Raw genomic sequence first — 14747 nt, 5'->3', positions numbered from 1 at the left:
GAAAAAGTAGCTTAATGAAGAAAAAGTACACAGTCTTGGGTGAAAAGGCAAAAGAAAGGTCCAATACGTGTGACTCACACTATGCGTCATCAAGCTTAATATGCAACATTATACTGATTCCTTTACTTCAAAAATACTAATCCTAAGTACCTAGTACACTATAAGCAACGTAAGAAGCAAAAATGTGGAGAGCGTGCACAGAAAGCACGACTGGCGTCTCGCCGTATGGCGCAGAATGGATAGGTGCATGAGGACACATCTGTAGTCAGCAAAGACTTTGTTCTAGGGATTCCTTGTTTCCTCATGAATCTTACATTTTCTTCTTCAGGGTCCATAGGGTCCACAGGCTTTACCTTGGGGGTATGTAGTTGGAGTGATCCATTGCACCAAACAGCTTACAGCTTTGAAGCTCCCAGCATGCACTGGTCCTCCTCCCTATATACCCCACAGGCACTCATTTTTTTTTTTTTCCATCAATAGTGTTTATTAAGGTTTTGTTCCATTAACAACATGGAAAGGAAAGGATACAGAAAAAAGAAAACATAGGACAGGAGGAAGGGGGGGGGGGGAATCCGCCATTGCTGTCAATGTAATAAACCGCTTGATTACATTGTATTGGACAAGCATTTAACATATTCACAATACCGCATAAAGAGATATTGTAAAATAATAAGTAGGGCATCAAAGCATCAAACCCCCAATACCAACACTTTACCCACTATAGAAATAGTCATACAATAATAAAAATAACACTCCCATAATAAAAATAGGAACTAGCTTATACAAAGAAGTTAATTAACATAAAAAGCAGCGTGGCGCCCTCTCCATTCGTGACAAATTCATACCATTTGAACCATTTTACCAAAGGGGAGGAGGCAGCAAAAGAATATGGGATACCTAAAGTTTCCATTTGGAAAGCATAGTGTATCTTACCTAAAAAATGTTGTAAGAATGGAGGAGACTGACTCTTCCAATTTTGTGCTATACCCACCCTAGTAGCAATCAATATGTGACCTAGAATATATTTGTCAGGGTTAGACAGCTCTTGGGCATACATATGAAGAAGAGCTATGATAGGCGTTTCCTGAAACTGGACATTGAGAACTTTGTGTGCTAATACAAATACTTCATGCCAAAGATTTCGGATGACTGGACAGTTCCAAAATATTTGAAAGATCTCTCCCTGTTCCGATCAAATCTGCCAACAATATTTTGACTGGGAAGGCCATATTTTGTAATATATAATGTTTATGTAACTTGAAGTGCATCTCTAAATGGTTAGAACATCTAGAGAATCTATGAGCCGTTAGGTAAATCTCTTCCCATTGTTGGGGGGGTGAGTACAATTTGTAAATTTGTTTCCCATCGTATTTGTGCAGGAGATTTAGTAAGGGTCTTGTCCTCTATGTACAGGGAATACCAAAATCTCATAGCCCCTCTACCATTAGCTGACGACATTTTGGCTAAGCTGTTAGAGGGGGGTAAAGCCAGCGAACCTGAAGTTCGAAACACATCAGAGACCCAGTGACTAATACGCATATAAGTAAAGAATTCGCTTTCCTGTCCGCCCGGCTGCTCCTCGGAACTATGGGAGAGACGTCAGAAGAGAACTCCAGCCTCCGGCTAACACGGCGCTGCAGGGAAGGAGCCAGGCGCCCGCTGGTAATAACATCTCAGCGGGCGTCCGGCTTAGAGCCTCACTGCGGCACAGCCGGGCATGCATATGAATCATTCTATATTATAGAATGATTCATATGCATGCCCGGCTGTACGTCCATAACCCCCAGGAATTTCATTTTTACCCCATGTGGGGTAATTTACCCCTGTTCCCTGACCACTGCTCTAGAGCGCCATGCTGAAATGTGCAAATCTGGAATTAGATGGGAAAGGGCCAAAAGAGAGATATTACGGGTAAGTAGAATAATACAACGAGAGATTCCTATAGTAGCATCCAATGCTGTAAGGAAATCTATTATTGCTCTAGGGGAGTCTATCAAAGATGAACGAAATTGTCTAGGAGTCCAGATCTTTTAAGGGGAACTGAGGAAACAAAGCATTGTTTTTTTGTTTGGTGCAAAAGTATCCAGATGCACCGTTTTAACAGCGGACTGCCTAGGCAGTCCCATGCTTTTCTTTTTTTTGATTTACCTTATTTTTTTGAACTTCTGAGTTTGCAGTTTTAGGGGCCGAATTAGACGCATACACTGCGACTCCTTCTACCGATGCCGAAACGTCAGTACCGCTGTATGGCCTGGGGATTTCGGCAGGCCTCAGCGTGGCTCAGCTAGCGGCATCGCTGGGGTCCGTACTGCGATCGGATTCATGGAGATGGTATGGGGATTCTTCATGGGGAATCATGCGGGGAGCAGACCAGGCCTCTGGTGTAGGAGACGCATCGGAGGCAGCTGCTGTTGAAGGTCTTGTTTAACGTGTCCTCACTAGGGTGGCCGGGTCCTTATCGTCTGTCGCCAGGGACGGGGGTAGTAGATGCACATGAGCACACTAGGTAGCGTCTACTATTGTGAGGCCAGCGTACCTGTGCCATCAAGATCGCAGCTTAGGGGAGATGGGCGCTCCCCCGGCCGCTCCTCCCCCAACCCAGACGCAACTTCCGGTTGTGGATTTCCGCATCTGGTTTGCTACTTCTGACCACCTGTGGGAGACGCTCACAGTCCACCTTGGGTGCGCTGCTGAAAGCTGTTGGTCTCAGAGGTTAGGTCTGTCTCCCTGTATACCTCTCCCCTAGGTCAGATATATAGCACTATGGACCTCATTCAGAGTCTGTCAAAAGCGCCTATGCGCTCGTAACTGACTCGATGCTTAGTCCTGCGCACGCGCAGCGCCCGCACTTTCCAGCCCCGGAGCGACAGAGAAACTCTGTCGCTCCGGAGCTCGCTACCAAAGGGGCGGCTGTCGATGTTGATCGACAGCTGCCCCCGTTTGGTAGGCGGGCCAGGGGGGGTGGTTTCCAAAATGGAGGCGTTCCATTACGAATGCCTACCGTTTTGTGGGCAGCCGCACTGACATAATCAGTGATGTCAGTGGGGAGCTTCCTGCTCATCAGAGCAGAAAGCTCCCTGGGGCTTACGAGTGCCCAGACCCAACCTTAGAGTCTGGTCGTAAGCCCCGATGGTCGCGATGGTGTTCACCATCGCGACCATCAACCTGGTCGGTCTTTAAGCTGTGGGTGGTAACCCACAGCTTAATAATCGACAAGGCGGCCGTCATTCAGGATGCAAGCGGCCGCCCTGATTAATTGCATTTATACTCTATATCTGATACCTGTTACACATTGCTATGTCTAAAGGTAAAGGAGAGAAGGATGAGCTTCTTGTGCTAAAATCATGTAAATCCTGTTTTGCAGGCCTGTATGAACAGGATTTTGTGCAAGATTGGTTGTGTAGTGTCTGTTGTAAACAGCCACCTGTTCTATCTTGTACACCTGCACCAGCACAAGAACCACCCTGGGTGTCCTCTTGGTCTCTGGTATTGTTGCAATTGGTGGACAGGGCCGCAGCGTCGCGTGCTCCTGCCATACTGCCTCCTGCTATGGGGTTCCCACAGCATTTGCATTCTTCTATGTATATGTACCCCATGAATCACTATTGGTTTGATTCTTCTGCGCACTCTAGTCAGAGTATGCTGCCGTCTATAGCCCCTCAGCAAGTGGTGCAGGCAGGGCCGCCAAGAGCCAAGGCGGGCGCCGGTAATAGGGGGCGTGGCCTAATCTCGGGAGGCGTGTCCACGCCCCCCTTGCCGAAAAAAAATAAAATAAATAAGATTTGCAGTGAAGGGGGGCGCTCTGAGCCCCCTCAGCCCGACGCAAAGCCAGGGGGGGCGCGATCAATGTGATCGCTCCCCCACACAGGCATAGGAGACTGCTGTGGCTGCTCCTCAGCAGCCACGAGCAGTCTCCAACTGCAGCTCAGCACACGCTGTGTGCTGGGCTGCTGTGAGGGAGGGGGGGGGGCGGCGTCGGACCCGGGCCCCCGCCGGGCCCCTCAGGAAGCCCGGGCCCGGGTAATCTGTACCCGCTCCCCCCCCCTCTCGGCGCCCCTGGGTGCAGGTGAATAGACCAGTGGCAGTAAAGCAGGGGCGTAAGAGAGGTTCTCTTTAGGCGTCGCCTCAGGATTCTGACACAACCTCCACATCGCACTCTGATACTCAGAATTCTGGATCTTACTCAGTGGAAGAAGACCATCAATCCTCTGTGGATGTCCCCTCTCTGGAGAGAGTGGTTAGTTCTGTCCTCAGTATAGAGGAAGAGGAGGTTCCGCCGAAATCTAAGACTCCGGTCTTTAGGCGTCAGAAGAAGACTAAAGATTATTGTCCTCAGTCTGAACACCTGATGAATCTCATGTCTGAAGCATGGTGTACTCCAAATAAACATTTTCGTGTTACAAGGAATGTAACCTCTCGATACCCATTTGCACTTGGTGAGTGTAACAAATGGGAAGTTCCCCCTTCAGTAGATGCTCATGTAACTAGATTGATGAAGAGCTCTACATTACCCATTCCTGCAGCATTCTCATTAAAAGAAGTTACAGATAGAAAACTTGATAAACTATTTAAAATCAGTGTGTTCATTATCTGGAGCTATTACCAGACCAGCTATGGCTGTAGCCTGTATAGCCAAGGCTAGGGAAGAATGGACGAAGACTCTGGAGGATAGCATGCCGAATGTTACCAGAGAGCAGCTGTCTTCTCTCAGGCAGATGCAAGAAGCAGCTATGTATATGGGGGCGAAGTGGTCATTGATGCAGGTATCTTAGCTTCTAGGGTATTGGCAACTTCGGTTGTGGCTCAAAGAACCCTTTGGCTAAAGACCTGGAAGGCTCATACAGGGTCCAAGAAAGCCCTGGAGTCTTTGCCTTTTGTTGGGAAGCTACTGTTTGGACCAGAGCTGGATGACCTAGTGTCTTCTCTGGAGACATCTAAATCTGCGTGGTTGCCGTCTATGACTACCCCTAAGTATAGGCGGTCGTCAGCTCTGTCCTTTTGCCCACAGGGTATGGCAAAGGGACAGTCTTCCTCTAGATGGGATAATTCCCACAGGAAATCCTGGTCAACCAGACGTCCTGCTTCCCAGCCGGATGATAAGCCCACTGCCTGATGGGGCGGGCCTCCCCCTGGAAGGTACCAGGGTGGTAGGCCGACTTCTACAGTTTTCTCATTTCTGACATCAGACGACTACGGATGTCTGGGTTCAAGAGGTGGTCTCTCATGGTTACGCCATCATGTTCCTGAGGCTCCCCCCTCAGAGGTTTGTTGGTACAACCCTTCCGGTAAACCCGGTCAGAACTTTGGCATTCCGGGGGGCTGTTGGGGCCCTCCTGAAGTCGGGTCATAATCCCCGTTCCTGTGGCGCAACAGGGAAGGGGTTATTATTCAAATTCATTTTTGATTTAGAAACCAAATGGGTCACATCACCCTATACTAAATTTGAAGAGTCTCAAGAGATTCATCCATGTGCCCAAATTCCATATGGAAACCCTACGGTCAATTATGCTGGCAATGGAGCCTGGAGATTTCATGGTCTCCTTGGACACACAGGATGCTTATCTGCCTGTTTCTATTGCACAATTTCACCAAGGATTTCTGAGAATGGCGGTAGATCAACTGTACCAATTTCATGCTCTACCCTTCGGGCTGGCCACAGCCCCTCGGTTATTTACCAAGATAATGGCAGTCATGACTGCTCATCTCAGACGACAAGGAGTCAGGATACTGCCATATTTGGACGACCTCTTGATATTGCAGAATCTTTTTTTGGATGCATCCCCATATTTAATTTTTCATCAAAATAGGTTTGTTCTTCGTACTAGAGCAGGTTACCTTCCTAAGGTGGTATCCCGTTTTCATATTAGTGAAGAAATTATAGTTCCGACCTTTCAGTCTTCATACCTTTCTAATGGTGACGCTTCCCTGGATGTGGTTCGTGCCCTACGTATCTACGTGGATCGTACCAGCTACATCAGGAAATCAGATGCGCTCTTTGTGTTATATGGGTTTCACAAACCAGGTTGGCCAGCTAACAAACTACATACCCCCAAGTTAGATCCTGTGGACCCTGAGATGTGTTATACCATAAATCAAATTTTTTCCATAGTTTATTACAATTGTAAGTGTAGAGTCAACAAAAAGTATCTGACTCCATAATAGCAACACCTATTTTGTTCATATTTGCTTTCGCTTTAAATGCACAAACATTAACAACTTAAGGGTCTATTTACAAAGCCTTTGATGGAGATAAAGTGGACGGAGATAAAGTACCAGCTCATCAGTTCCTAACTGCCATGTCGCAGGCTGTGTTTGAAAAAAATGACAGGAGTTGGTTGGCTGGTACTTTATCTCCATTCAAGGCTCAGTAAATAGACCCCTTAGAACCAAAGTGATGTCACAAATAGTAGAGCATGTAACTAACTCTGCGGTCAAAGGACAGAAAAAAATTGTCTATTAGCAATGTTTCGAGGAAGGTAGACAAAGAGTTCAGCAGTTCATTGTCACCAGAGACATTCTGACTCCACATCAATGTCGACAGTCACAATGTCAACAGCAGAAGGTCGACATTGATCTATTTGACGTGGTAAAAATAGAAGAATGTTGACATCGTCACGAATTCGAATTTCAGCAATTATGAATGTTGACCTGGTTAATGTTTTGCGTAATAACCTTATTGACATGTTCAATGTCGTCATAAAGAATGTCGACAAAATATACCACAGCCAGTGCATTAGCAAATAAACATTGCACAAGAAAAAGGCAAACTAGAAGCAACATTATATAAATATTGTAAAGTATGGTAATTCACAATGGGATGGTAGCATAAGGACAAACAGAACAGACTATCAGTTGAGGTCCCCAGATACTGCTGTATGAAGAGAGTAGGCTGAGACACTCTAGCTGTGCCATACCCGCTCATACATAAGAGGACAATTCTTTCCTGTGTAGATAAACTTTTCGTGTCCCAATGTATAATTAATTAGTGCTCTCTATTCCCTAGTAGTTGGGGCCACAGGAGCCATCCAGGTCTGAGCTATCAAACTTTAGCTAACATGAGTACAGTCAAGAGATAGAGTAGAATAATGTCCTCAGCAACCCTATTCCAGAATATTTGGACCAGAGGCATCCCACACAAGGTGCCAGTCCACCACAATATAGTTGCTCCATGAGGCATGGGGAGTAGAGTAGTATTTTCTTTGCTACTCATAAAGATAGTGGCATTATTATATTGAATTGCGTTTAAGATTTTATACAGTTAATTGTGCAATGTGTATGTAAAATGATTTTATTTCTTCTGCACAGATGTGACAGTCGGGTTTGATGTAAGATTGCACTGGGCAAACAGTAAAGAATTAGCTGTTTTGTAAATCAAGGCCTGGCAATAAATGAGTTATAATTGTGATATAGGCTTTTACCAGAAGGAATGGTTCTCGCAGTAACTAAAAACAAAAAACTATACTTTGTCACTTGAAAATGTGTGTAATTCACAGATCTGACTAAATTCTGTATGCTGGGGAAAACCAGTTCTGTTCTGGAGATATACAGCATGTTGCTTATCTGTCTGTCTCTTGTTGCAGAAAATATTGCGGCAGAGCTGGAGAATTTCATGGGTCTTATAGAGACTGTGACTGGGTATGTGAAAATCCGGCACTCCCATGCTTTGGTGTCCCTCTCCTTCCTGAAAAGCCTGCGCTACATCAATGGAGAGAATCAAACAGATGGGTGAGAGAGCGCTATCTCAACACTGACTTGCTGATAATGTTGCTGGCTTTTAATTTAAAGTGGATCTGTTGACTTCTGGCAATGGAGGATGTAAGGTTGAACCAGGGGTTCCCAAACTCTGTGCTCAAGGCACCCTAGCAGTCCAGTTTTTAAGGATAATCCATGCTTGTGCATAGATGGTATAATTAAATGGACTGAGTTACTAATTATGTCACCTGTGCTTAAGTATGGATATCCTGAAAACCTGGACTGTTAGGGCCCCTTGAGGAACGAGTTTGGGAACCACTTGGTTGAACCAATATTTAGATAATCAATATATTAAGTGATTATATCACTGAGGTGTAAGGTTCAGACTACTAAGGGGGGCAGCAGTTTAATTTGGCGCAATGTGCTCAGAGTTCCGCCAGAAGGTTTGGGCAAAGGCGCTCTGTGACCAATAGCTGCTCTCATATTTCCTTGTGCTCCATAGCAATTTGCAGAGAAATGAGCAAAGATTGCCTAAGATGTCGCTGGACGTCATGGCGATGTCCGGCGGCGACACAATAGAATGAGTTGCCCCCTAACTGTCTGCTTATACTTTGTAGGCGGCAAACACATTTTATTAGATGTAGGACACGTGAAATAGTCTCTTCATGAAGGTATGGAAAGCATGAAACCAGATCTGAAAACACTGTGTTGCATCTTACATTGCTGGTTAACTTTTTCTATCTCATCCTGGAACCCATGTCACCCCTTTCTAGGTTCTCCACCCCCCCCCCCCCCTCCCTTCCTCCCATCCCTGCTTCTTAGGGGACTCACAACCTCATAACCCCGCCCCAATTTCTTTACTTATGGGAGTAATTCCTCCCAACTGTTAATGTAATTATTGGCTAAAAGTTTTCCCCGACCCTGGCATGACATTTAGTCTGGCAGGGAAAGGGTGAATCTCTGCTTCATATTGTAAGCCTTGGAATGCCAGTGTTTGGACACATTCTGTTAGTGTCCTGGTTTATCATTTCACTCCAACACACAGGAGAATCCTGATTTCTCTCATGGTTCTCTAGGTATGAGAATCAGGGGCTTCTGTGTAAGGGGAGTGCAGTATTTTGGAGGTCCTGGGAAAGCTGTGTCTCTGTTAGTTTTTCTGACCTGCCTGGGTAAAGTTTCCACGGCTATGAATTCCTGGCACCCTCTTATCCTTTTTACTTTTTTTCTCAGGCTGCTCCTAATGTGTTAGGAACTCTTTACATTCTTCATCTTTAAATTCTTCATTCAGATGATCCATAAATCCTCCAAACTCGTCAAACAATATTTATCGCATGTCTTAAATCAGGTTTGTTAAGCTCAATAGAATGATTATGTTCTCATTGCATATAAGGTCAATTACAACAAGCATTAATATGTGTACCTGTTGCAAGCTAAGCCCTGTCTGCTGCAGTAAGTTCCTTTTTATCATCTGAAAGTCGATCTTTTGAGGGTCCAAGGCTGCGTATTTATTTCTTGTGTACATCATTTACCATGACCAAACTGCTCTTAGAAGTGGTGCAGAGAGTGGCAGAGTTTAGCTGCCTCGACATTGTCAGATCTGTTTTTCTGTTGCAGTTGCTGTAAATCATTTTGGTCCTCCCTTATTTTGTAAGCGTATACACCACATTCACGCAGGTTAAACGTCTAGTTAATCGGAACTTGGAGCTTTCATGAAAAGCTCTCTCACACTTTACTCAGCCAAGACAAACTCTTCTTTCCCAGCTCTCCTAACTTTAACAATTTCAGGAGAGTTGGGAGGAATTTCCGGAATCAAATTTTTTTTTTTATAATTCTGATATTGATATGAAGTATGAATTTGTTTATAATATAAATAAACCTGAACTAATGAAATTGTCCTTTTGCCTAATTATGATAAAAAAAGACAAATCTGTGCAAACACAAATCGTGCCACTTCCCAAGCACTGAAAACTAACAGCATCTATTTTTTACAGACGTGAGAGAGACATTCTGTGGTGCGTTATATATCAGAGGCCGTATTCATGTCAGTCAGCAACGTTATATACATTACATTAATACCACCCTTCACAGTTCCCTGATCTACAGGTGACTGCTGTGCACAGTCATATTTGCTAAAAGAATAGTTGAGATGGGGGCTGGCCAACATGGAAGAACACGAGAGGATCCAGCTAGATCGTCTGGGTAGAGAGTGGATCAGTCCCCTGCCATGCTCTATCCCAGGCTTAGGGCCGTATTCAATTAGTTTTGCGTACATGATAAAGTTTTGCATGCCGGACTTTTCACCTACATCGCGTAATTTAGCCGCGGAAACGTAACGTGCGCGTACCCGCTATTCGTCCTATTCAATTCCAAAAGATGCGAAAACAGCGACAGGCGAAGTCTGAACAGGCAAAGTGGTGTCAGAATCGGGGAAATCAGCCTGAATCCCGAAAAAGATGCAGAAACATTGGGGATCAATGTAGTAGTGTCCGATTAGTCCTAATAAAACTGTTTAAGGTACTTAAGTTTGCACAATTGCCTCTAATTAGTGTCTTTGCACAAGTGGTGAAGAATGGCATAAAGCTGTATTTTTTGGAGAAAATAAGTAGTCCGGTCAAATTTGGGGTACCTGAAAATGGGTGCTAGCATCTTCTAATGTCTCTAAAGTGCAGTTTTATTAAAAGTGAAATTCCTCCCTCAAAAAAGCACTTGAAGTCCCAAAAAACCCTTCTTATAGCACCCCCAGAACCTTATTTCGCTAGTTTGCGAACTTGTCCCCCACTTTGAATTTGGGGGCGAGAAAGCGCAAAGTACTTTTTTTGGGGTGTTAAGTTTTTTCCTGGATTTTTTGGACGCAGTTGTTCTTTTGGGGGGCTTTTCCAAGGGTACTGAGTGGTTTCCCCACCTTTGCACCCCAAAATGAAAAAAATTCACCTCTTTTCTCCTGCTATTCAGAGGCGAGTCTTTTTCGCCTATTACATTACATTGACTTTGCGCGTACGCGAAAAGCGGAGGGCATTGAATACAGAGATAAGTTTCCGACAGGCGAAAAGTCGCAATTGGCGATACTTTTTTTTCGTGGATCTCGGCTTTTTGCTTCTAATTGAATACGGGCCTTAGAGGGAGTTGTTCCCTACTAACAGCAAGAATACATATGCAATGCCAGAATTAGGTTTGGTAAGAATAGCCAACGTGACCAGGGCCCTAAGTCCTCTCTTCTGCCTGTGAAAGCACAACTGTGGATGGAGGGTGGGGAGATGTATCAAGCCATGGAGAGAGATAAAGTGCCAACCAAACTGTCATTTTTCAAATACCGCATATAAAATGGCAGTTAGAAAGTACTAACCAATCAGTATCTATCTCCAAGGCTTGATTCCTTTCCCCCATTGTTTGTGCACCACACACCCTAAACCCATGGTGGATATACCACTGTATACGGCCTTTCAATTCTCTTTGTGCATTAATGATGTCCCCAATTTTCAGTGAATTCATAGGCTGCTCATTAAATGTTTCAGTCCACAAGATACCACCTGCACCATAAACACATGTTTTTGATTGGCTACAAATTGAAGGCATGTTGTCATAATATATTTTTTGTTCAGTGTCATTAGGAAGTTTATTTTTATTTTTGTGTCACTGTGTAGGAATTATGCTTTTTATGTTCTGGACAACAATAATCTACAGCAGCTGTGGGACTGGTCAAAGCACAACCTCACCATCAAACAAGGCAAGATGTACTTTGCGTTTAACCCCAGGCTTTGCTTGAAAGAGATCTATGATATGGAAAACGCAACAGAAACCCGAGGAAGGCAGACTGAGTCGGACATTAATCCCAGAAATAATGGAGACCGAGCATCCTGTGAGTAACATACTGCAGATGGGAAGTTTACAAAGCTAGAAGTTTCAATCTAGAACAAAGTCTCTCATGACCTGCAGTGTACTTTACAATGTGCACAAATGCAATATCGTTTGTCTCACACATGAGTAGAAGCATGCACACAGTATACCTTTTATTCCTGGTTATTGAACTGTCCACTTAAACAGGTTCAGCAAGGATTGTGTAACTGGCTGGAATTTTGCATACTGGAAGTGTGAAGATGTCATCGCACAGTCTTGCCAACTATCCTCTGACAACCCTCTTCATTAATTTAAATATTTTAATTTAAAAACACCTCAATGTAGCATTATTGATGTCTTAATTAATTTATGTGTGTGAGGGGCATCTAGACTGTGTTTATTATTTTGATGTGTTTTGGATGTTTTTTTTTTTTTAATTACTTTACATTGGAAGAAGTCGCTAGAAATGCGTGTTCCCTTACAACATGCTTGGAAGGTGAAAAAAGGCGTCACGTTTAAAGTATAGACCAATGCCTGATTTCCACCTCCCCCTTGGACGTAGGAAAAACAAATTCTTTTGCAATGAGTAAAATGCTCTCGGTTAAACCAGAAATGCTGCCTCAATGCTCCTTCTGCACCCCTTGGATATCATTTAAGTAGTCATGTAAATTCCATGTGCATTGGATAAAGTCCAGTGCATATGTGGAACAACAAGCACACATGGCATTTATAACGTGTGAGGTACAATTTTCAATTTTGTAAGTGATTAGCGACGCCACAAGTAGATGGGGAAAATGTGTCCGCCCTCAACCACCTCTTCACACAATTTGCAGAAAAATCTACTTGCAAACATTTAACCCGTCTTTCCTGAGCTGCTTCTGGCACGCCTCCGCATCTCCTTGAGTAATATACAATACATACTATAATGTAACACTTCTATCTCTCGTTGCCTTGTTAGTCGCGCAGAGGGCATTATTTTATAAATAGCCTTTACTTGCCTCTACGTGCTGTCCTACAGTGCTCTTCAATATGATTTTAGAACCAAAGCCTTACAGATATGTCCTTCCACGTCTATCCACCATGCACTATGAGTCACGTTACACAGGACGCGTGATTAACCATGCATATTTGTGTAGCTCACATTGTGTTGCCTCAATGGCACGTGCACACTTCCGTTTATGGCAATATACCATGTTTATGTCACAGGTGAGAGCCACACTCTGAATTTCATCTCCAACATCACAAGTAAGAACCGGATCATATTGACGTGGGAGCGTTACCGGCCACCAGATTACAGAGACCTCATCAGCTTCACCGTCTACTATAAGGAGGCGTAAGTTCAGACACAACCACTCAAACCACACTGCTGAAGTTTTTACCTTTTTGATATCCCCGGACTTGTAATTGTTTCCATACTGGTGGTTCTGATTAAAAGTAAATCTGTTGCTAGAATCAGCAGTGCACTTTGTCATGCAGGAGTAATACTGAGTAATAGTGATTCATGACTCTGGTCAGCTACTTTTATCCATCACATTGACCTTCTAGATTAGGACTTGCTGTTCCACTGGGTATGGTATCATGGTTTTCGCTGTACCACTTAGGTGCTGTGTTGATTTTTTTACTTGCATTTCTGGGTTCACATTGAAGTGATTTTTATTTTTTTTTCATTTATCATAAAATCATTTGCCTGAAGGGTTCCTTTCTGTACATACTTAGGGGGCCTGATTTAGAGATGCACGCTAATGCAATCGCATCTGCAATTTCACATGGAATGCAGCTGCGAAAATATGCTAATGTTTACAGCGCTTACCCGGCCATAGGGACACCCACTGTCACCACCTCATATCACGTAAACATCGGTACCATTGACGCACATCAGGCAGTCAAGCAGCATCTAAGTCAAGTCTGACAAGCCGAGAACGCTGCATCTCTCCTGACACGCAGGGAGCTCTCATGCTGCAAAGGAGTTTGCAGTGGCTAATTCATGCATGCCCATGAAATGGAATTTAAATGATCAGACACACCTGCGCTTCTTCCTCACCACCCCGTTACCACCCCACAAACACTGACCACCTGTCACTCACTTTGCGAATGAGTCCTCTGTGCGAGCGCAATGTGGCTTGCATGTGCAATGGCAAACAAATTCCCGATCTGCATAAATATCGGCATTGCGTAAGTCTGAATTGGGCCCTTAGTTTTATTTGCAATGTGTATGAATCATATACAGTTAAGTAGGATTCACGAAATACACACATTGATACAGTAAGTAATACAGTTTCAGCGAAAGTCCCTCCTGATCGATCAAATTACAGCACCGATTGCATTAAGAAGCCGTCACAAATACCAAACATTGACAAGTTCATTAGACCCTGCTAATGTTTCTCTACACTTAGTAGCACTAAAATAATTACTGACAAGTCCACATACAATCTTTTTAACAAAAAAACCCAAACCAGCTGGAATAAGCTATGTTGTCACTATAAGAGCAAACCATGCAGAAATCCAAGTGTAGTTCCTAATGTACGGTTAGCGTAGTGGTTAGCATTACCGCTTCATAGCCCTGAGGTCATGAGTTAAATTCCTTATCAAGGCACGATCTGTGTGGTGTTTGTATTTTCCCTACGTTTTTATGTAGGGTTTCTCTGAGTGCTCCATACCGATAGGGTAACTGGCTTCCGACAAAGGAATTGACCCTAGTGTATATTTGTAGAGAATATTGATTGTAAGCTCTACTTGGACATGGGTTGGTGTGAATAACTGAAATAATCTCTGTAAAGCGCTACGGAATATATTTGCGCTATATAAATAACTGATAATAAATAATGTATGTACTTTAGTCATATTTTTACGTTTCATTCCAGCCCTGATTCTAATGTGACTGAATACGACGGACATGATGCTTGTGGGTCCAACAGCTGGAATATGGTGGATGTGGACCTTCCTCAGAACAAGGAAAAGTACCCAGGGATTCTCCTGCAGGGTCTGAAACCCTGGACTTCCTATGCAATATTTGTGAAAGCCCTTACTCTGAATATGATGGATACGCATCACATCCACGGAGCCAAGAGCAAGATTGTTTACATACGTACGGATGCTGCAGGTATTTCTAAATAGTATTGTTTCCGCAAGGCTCTCTAAGCCATGAATCGCTTATAAACAACATGACTAGAGGTAATACATTATTAATTAACATAAAATTTCCAAGATATATTTGAGAATTT

The 14747-nt window shown here is 43.8% G+C and overlaps 1 protein-coding gene across 1 annotated transcript in view; it reads left to right on the top strand.

Annotated features, from left to right (window-relative positions):
• The window catches only part of IGF1R (insulin like growth factor 1 receptor), a 225574-nt gene that overhangs the window by 147646 nt on the left and 63181 nt on the right, over nt 1-14747 (top strand). Inside the window, exons 5-8 of the mRNA XM_088452688.1 lie at nt 7581-7725; nt 11334-11548; nt 12733-12859; nt 14388-14626. Of these exons, the coding sequence (XP_088308814.1) occupies nt 7581-7725; nt 11334-11548; nt 12733-12859; nt 14388-14626 (726 nt within the window). The remainder of the gene's footprint in view (nt 1-7580; nt 7726-11333; nt 11549-12732; nt 12860-14387; nt 14627-14747) is intronic.

This window comes from Taudactylus pleione, unplaced genomic scaffold (assembly GCF_031769625.1).
Source record: "Taudactylus pleione unplaced genomic scaffold, aTauple2 ptg000556l, whole genome shotgun sequence".
Taxonomy (NCBI): domain Eukaryota; kingdom Metazoa; phylum Chordata; class Amphibia; order Anura; family Myobatrachidae; genus Taudactylus; species Taudactylus pleione.
This window is presented reverse-complemented; position numbering and strand designations above follow the sequence as displayed.